The sequence below is a fragment of the Physcomitrium patens genome, chromosome 1 (genome assembly GCF_059467195.1).
Source record: "Physcomitrium patens ecotype Gransden chromosome 1, ASM5946719v1, whole genome shotgun sequence".
NCBI classification, from domain to species: domain Eukaryota; kingdom Viridiplantae; phylum Streptophyta; class Bryopsida; order Funariales; family Funariaceae; genus Physcomitrium; species Physcomitrium patens.
Genome location: NC_143410.1, coordinates 25,403,519 through 25,409,575, shown reverse-complemented (window position 1 = coordinate 25,409,575; position 6,057 = coordinate 25,403,519). Strand labels below are relative to the sequence as shown.

Sequence of the window (6,057 nt, the reverse complement as noted above, 5' to 3'; positions counted from 1 at the left end):
ACCTGTGATGGTGACATTCACCATTCCTAACTATAAATAGTGCACACATTGACCACCTGTGAACAATTTGCACAATTACTCCAACTTTAAAACAGAAGACTTTTCTACTCCAATCGAGAACTGAACATACCACAAGGTGGATAAAGGATTATTTCTTAGATTCAAGATTTGGTCTCTTACAAAGTACATGCAAGAAAATTATTTTGAACAGTCAAAGGCTCCTGAAAGAGGAACCAGAACTCCAAGTCAACATTTCTACGTATGTTCAACACAATATAGACTTACATGTATTATTCGGTTCACCAAAACGTAGTACAGATCATGACAGGATGGAACAAGACAGGCTATACACATCACACTACAATTTGCAAATCAATAAAAACATCAAACTGATGTCCTAATCAATCCTGACCGCCCAGTAGATCCAGGTCAAAACCTCGTCCACTAAATGACAATCAGAATCTTTGGAGAACTGTAGCTCTAGCCATCACGCTCATTCCTATCATCTCTAGTTCCCAAAGCACTAGGTCTCTACACGCATATAGCCAGCTAGGCAATTGAAAACACTAACATAATCATCAAGTCACTGGGTGAGGAACACCCAACTTTATTCTACGATATAACGCACGTTTCTTGCAATTCATATGACCACTGGCCACCATTTCTCTCCCTCAGTAACCACTTCTTCGTTCCCCCACAATGAGCCAAACCGTATTCAGCCATCCGTAGTAGAGTGAAGACACTCTTATGGAATTGGTGACGAAAGCATCAATTCCAACCGCTACCAGTCATGCGACTGTCATGTTGTAAGAGCTTCTAATGTTGTAACCACGTCGATGATTTGCAGATACTGCAGGTATTGCATGAAAAACCTGTTGATAAGGTTCCCCAGCAGCTATGTAAGGTCTACCATAGCTGAGGTTGGTGGATAAGACAGCAGGGTGTGCATGACACCTGTCATTGACGGAAGGAAGAGTTGAAAATCATTAGCGCCAAGAAACCGAAATGTTTACGTTACATAGCTGTAAAGAATTGCTGAACAATTAAGATGATATTACTAAATATTCGAGAGGAAAATCATAGATACATACCGAGTTGCAAGAGTTGGTGTCGGAGGGTTAACAACAGGGATTACAGGACCACGGGCATAATGCGTCGGTGGAAACACTACATAACCAGCACAACAAGCTGATTAGTATTAATGACTACAATGACTATAATCACTTCAATTACAACAACCTACCAAGTGAAGCGATAGACCTCAAGCAGAAACTGAATACAGTTTACTACCTGGACTAACAGATCTGTTGACCGCTGGCTTCACTTTAGAAACGAGGTTTGGCACTGAATTGCGATTCTGTATACAGCAGGAATGACCAACATGTTAGAGACTTCAGTACTATTTTTACGCAATCACAGAACAGATGAACTAGCACTATCCAAACAGCAACTATAATTTGTTGAAAAAAACTGAAATAAAAAATCCAAATAGATACGTACCTCCTTAGTCCTGATAGTATTACCGCGCTTATGTCCTGCACAGATATTATTGTAGTCTCACAAAATTAGACTTCGCTAAAACCCACAAAATTAAAAGTGGACAAATATGCTTCACAGACTATCAACAATTCTGAACGTGCTCTACCTGTCTGCACTTCATATTCCTTGTTAGCCATGGGATAGGCTTTCGGCACTGCATCAAAGAAGACGTTGTTATTAACTACATAGAAGAGCATACACAAACTGAATAGTTTGCAGTCATACAAATATTCCGCACAAAAAAAAGCCTGCAACTTGTGATGCAAGCACACTCTAGAAGCTAATAATCCAAACTAGTGATTTCTACGCAACAGAACAATTACATGATAATGCTTCATGAATTAACCTGTAGGTACGAATGCTTTCGGCTGCACAAACTCGTATCCTGAAATAGGTAGTGGAATACGATTATAAACCTGCAAAATGCCCAAAAGGTCGATTAGGTTGTAAACTCCAAACGCGACTGTTACGATTCTACAATAGAAGCAACTGGCAATTCAAAAAGAAGAACGTCCTTCTGAATATAGCATATCTAACAACCACACATCAGAAATTCGGACAACGAAAAACTATTAAGGTACGGCATCAACTGGTACACAAGTCGACGTATTAATGCACCTGAAAAAATGGATGTTGCAATGCTTGTGCTGCCGTCGGCCTTTTCCGGGGATCCCAGACACACATAGCCTGTCGAAAATCTATACTTTCAAAAGATAGCCTCCAAATATAAACGATAAAAACTAGAATCCAGTTCATGTGACAAAAGAGTATACAATTCACTAGTCATTAGTGTTTGATTATCGGCATCAAAGAAGTCCAAAAACATCACAAAAACAGCGATAATTGTAAGGAAGCAGCAATACTTACGGATATCAGATTGATTGCTTCTGGACTAGCGTTCGGGATCAAATTAGACAAGTGTGTTGATGGAAGCTGTAACATAACCACACATGAAACATTAAAGCGTTAATTCAAAGATAAAAGTGGATACAGGACACCCTTCAACTCCAACATCCGATGGAATCTTAATTTGTTAATTGCTATCTCAGATTATGAAAAGAAAACGTTAATCTTGATCTAGTTCAATTTCATCTTCTAAAGATCCATCCACCCATGGATGACATAAGGAATTCAAGCAAAAAAGAGGGGGGGAAATAGTAAATAAAACGTTTTGATTCAAAAAAAAAAATACAAGAAAAGAAGTGTAAGGAGAACACGAAGTACGCTCCATTAACTACATGTAAATCCATTCGCTGTAAAATTTTATATTGCCTGTTTAGTACATACCTGAGGGAACTGAAAGTTCAAAGAAGTTGCCAGCTTCATGCCATCAGGCCATGTTTGATGAGTAGGAGTCCCGATCACAGAACAGATTTTGTATATTTCATCGACCTCACTGTAACCAGAACGCAAATCAAGAGCGACGCCACAAAGATAAGTCTCGCAGAATATATGTACAAAATGGCCGTTATTTACGTGATACAACATGTACGCCTCTTTACACGACATCAATCAAGACATATTCAAAAAAGTTGAAACCAAATCGTCTTCTAAATTATCCAAACCAGAAGTGAACGAGAAACTCAATGCTCAATTTCATATCAATGTAAGCAAGTCAATCAAACTGAAGTGACGGATACTGTACCTTGCTCCAGGAAAAAGTGGGCGAAAAGTGAAAAGTTCAGCCATTATAGCCCCCACTGCCCACATATCTATAGCAGGAGAATAAGTTGGTGACTGAAGAAGCACTTCAGGCGCACGATACCTATGACAAACAAACGCATTGACGTTAGATCAATCGTATGATCAACGGACGCACAGAGTAATGAACAACGAGTACTCCAAATGCTAACAACAATATTTCATTGTAAAGTAATCTTACCAGCGAGTGGAGACATAATCTGTGTATGGTGGAGACGACTGAACTTCCCTCGCAAGCCCAAAATCAGCAACCTTGACCACGTCCTGGGTAACCAGTAAATTCTCTTCACAAGACAAATAGGGAGCAATCCCGTTAGCAAAAGTTATTAAGGTTCAGTACGTCAGACTTTGCATTCACGATTATACTATCCATGTAATCATATATTAAAAAGAAAAGAAATAATGAACATTGTTAATGTCCAGGAAATCATTCAAAACAAGACTGTACCTGGTTTCAGATCCCTGTGAAAATAACCATTGTTGTGCATATACTCTAAAGCTTGCAAAATTTGAAAAGTCCAACTCCGCACTCTTGCTTCAGAGAAAAGTTTATCCTTATCCTTAATCAGCTGGTACAGGTTGTACTCCTACACAGGTCAACATGGACCAATGATCAGATGTGTTTATCCACTTCTATTGCTCAAATCCCAAATAGCACGAACCACCTACATGTCTATTGCACGGATGTAGATCAACACTTAAATAAATGGATTACCATGTACTCGAACACAAAAAATAACTCATCATTCTCTCTTATAACCTCCTTCAACTTCACAATGTTGGGATGATTCAGCTTCCGCAGAGACTGTAATCAAGCACATACACCATTTCAGTACTTATTAGAAAAGATTCATCGTTAAGAAGTACTCATCGAATAGTAAAAATGAGCTATTTCTGCAATCAAATTGTATTCTATCCAGGATGGTCCCACCTTGACCTCTCTAAGGTTCATGCATTCATCCCAAGAGTAAAACTTCCTCTTCATCTTCTTTATCGCCACAACCTCATTGGTATCATTATTTATTGCTTTCCAGACGCTTCCATACGTCCCATCGCCCAACTGTCTCTGAACTTTATACCTGTTACATTACAAAACGAGCCCTGCAAGTCAGTAAGATGTAAAAATGTAGCAACTCCATTCAATAACTACAAAACGTCTCGTCAAGCTAACCCCAGATGCTACCAGTTCCCGTACGCGACATAGGAAGATTTGCTCAAGCATGGAAAACAGACGTACCGATCCATGTTTTGCTAGCAGTTTCTGATCAGGAAAACTCCTTACGGAAGGGTTAAAAAATTATGCAATACTTTCCAATCCGTGTGATGCACACAAAAAGCTATGCTGCAGCATTTTCCTGTAGTGTACTTCCTCAAACCTCTCTCCCAGCAGTAACCGCATCGACAATGAAACTGTCCATATTCTATCTGTCCTCCGCATGAAGAGCCACCATTCATCTCCGGAGGGAGTGAGTGCTTCAAGGGTGCGAACTATAACAAATCCTTGCGGTTAGGACGCAGCGGCACTGCTGCCACTGACATGCCTATTCCTAGAGCAGATTGAAAGCTCCCAACAAATTCTAGTGCCACTGAGTCGGCGGAAACATCACTCTCAAACCAAGTAACCGAGGGTGGCTGTTCCATGTCTATAAAGACTCGAATCATCGTTGAAGATCCAAATTGCCCCAAACCTCCCAAGAAAATTTCTAAAATTACAATGCACCTGCACAGGGGTACCAAATTAAATAGTGACGATCAAGTTTGGCCCGCAACTGTCACGTTGAGACATTCGTAACTACAACAGCTATGCAATTGAAGATAGGCAAGTTTGAGAGATTAAACCGGCCAGATAAAACCGCAGAAATGTTTTCTCGAAAGTTAACGAAAAGCTTGCACACCAGATTCATGAATGAGAACAAATGATTCATGCTCGATAACTAAATTTCAAACTAGTACGGCGAGTATGTTCAAGATGTAGCAAGAAACAGACGTAGCAAGTAGCATGTAAGGCCACTAAACCATATGCAACGAAAGAAAAAAGGAGCAAAATGAGGAAATGTTCAAGATGCACAACATTGCGGAGCAGACTAAAGCATGTCGAAGACTAAAAAATCAAATGCGCAATATGCGGGTCTTCTCCGCCCTGAAGAAGAAGTAATCAGTAATTACAGACAAAATAACAAAGTCGGTACCTAAATCAAAATCGTCGACATGATCCACCAGTCGAAGCTGCAGAGGTAATATCAAGCTGGCTCAAGCGAAATGTAAGTGATTTCCACCGTACTTTCAACCGCCTACCGATTCTAACCACAATCCTGAGGATATCTCCTCACCAGTCCGAAAACCTGGTTCAAACCTCACTGTCCACAACACCAACCCCTAACCAAGCCTTCAACAACGCTACCACCTACGAAACTTCTCACCCGTGAAAAGAACAACAACCAAAGCAATCTCTCAACTTCCAGAGGCAAGAAGGCAAAAAATAGAGAGAAAAATAGGAAAAAAAAGAATAAGCAGTAAATCCCCCACGCGACACTCCTCAGGACTCTGCCACGAGCTTCCTTTTCCCAAAATCCGCCCCGAAATCACACCTGCCGCACACAATACTATCTAGTTCGAAAAAAACCCGACGATCTACACTAACCGCCAACAAAACCTCCACCGATGCGCAAATTACTGCGGCTAAAGCATCTCCTCTCCCTGTCGCGCTTCGGGAAGGCGCACCGCCTTCTCCTCCTTCTCGAAGCGCAAGATGAAAAAACAGCGTCCTGTCCTGCCCTCCACATCCAGAACTCCGCTCACAGCCACACCACTCGCTCT

General features: G+C 40.7%; 1 protein-coding gene across 1 annotated transcript; it reads right to left on the bottom strand.

Moving 5' to 3' along the window:
* Positions 1–264: 264 nt before the first annotated feature.
* Positions 265–6,057, bottom strand: LOC112283142 (cyclin-dependent kinase F-3). Its single transcript, XM_024521505.3, has 16 exons — positions 5,430–6,057; positions 4,478–4,960; positions 4,172–4,319; positions 3,956–4,045; positions 3,689–3,827; positions 3,422–3,524; positions 3,185–3,304; positions 2,827–2,935; positions 2,407–2,472; positions 2,158–2,226; positions 1,886–1,955; positions 1,646–1,693; positions 1,501–1,535; positions 1,291–1,357; positions 1,092–1,167; positions 265–954 (listed from the first exon to the last, which is right to left on the bottom strand). Exons 2-16 carry the CDS (start codon positions 4,483–4,485, stop codon positions 789–791), a joined length of 1,314 nt encoding a protein of 437 aa, XP_024377273.1. The 5' UTR covers positions 4,486–4,960; positions 5,430–6,057; the 3' UTR covers positions 265–788.

Excerpts from the sequence above, each read along its gene's own strand:
- LOC112283142 (XM_024521505.3), bottom strand. Across the intron at positions 1,956-2,157 it reads TGCAACATCCATTTTTTCAG|GTTTATAATCGTATTCCACT; the intron begins GTGCATTAATAC and ends GGCATTTTGCAG. Across the intron at positions 1,536-1,645 it reads GGAATATGAAGTGCAGACAG|GACATAAGCGCGGTAATACT; the intron begins GTAGAGCACGTT and ends ATATCTGTGCAG.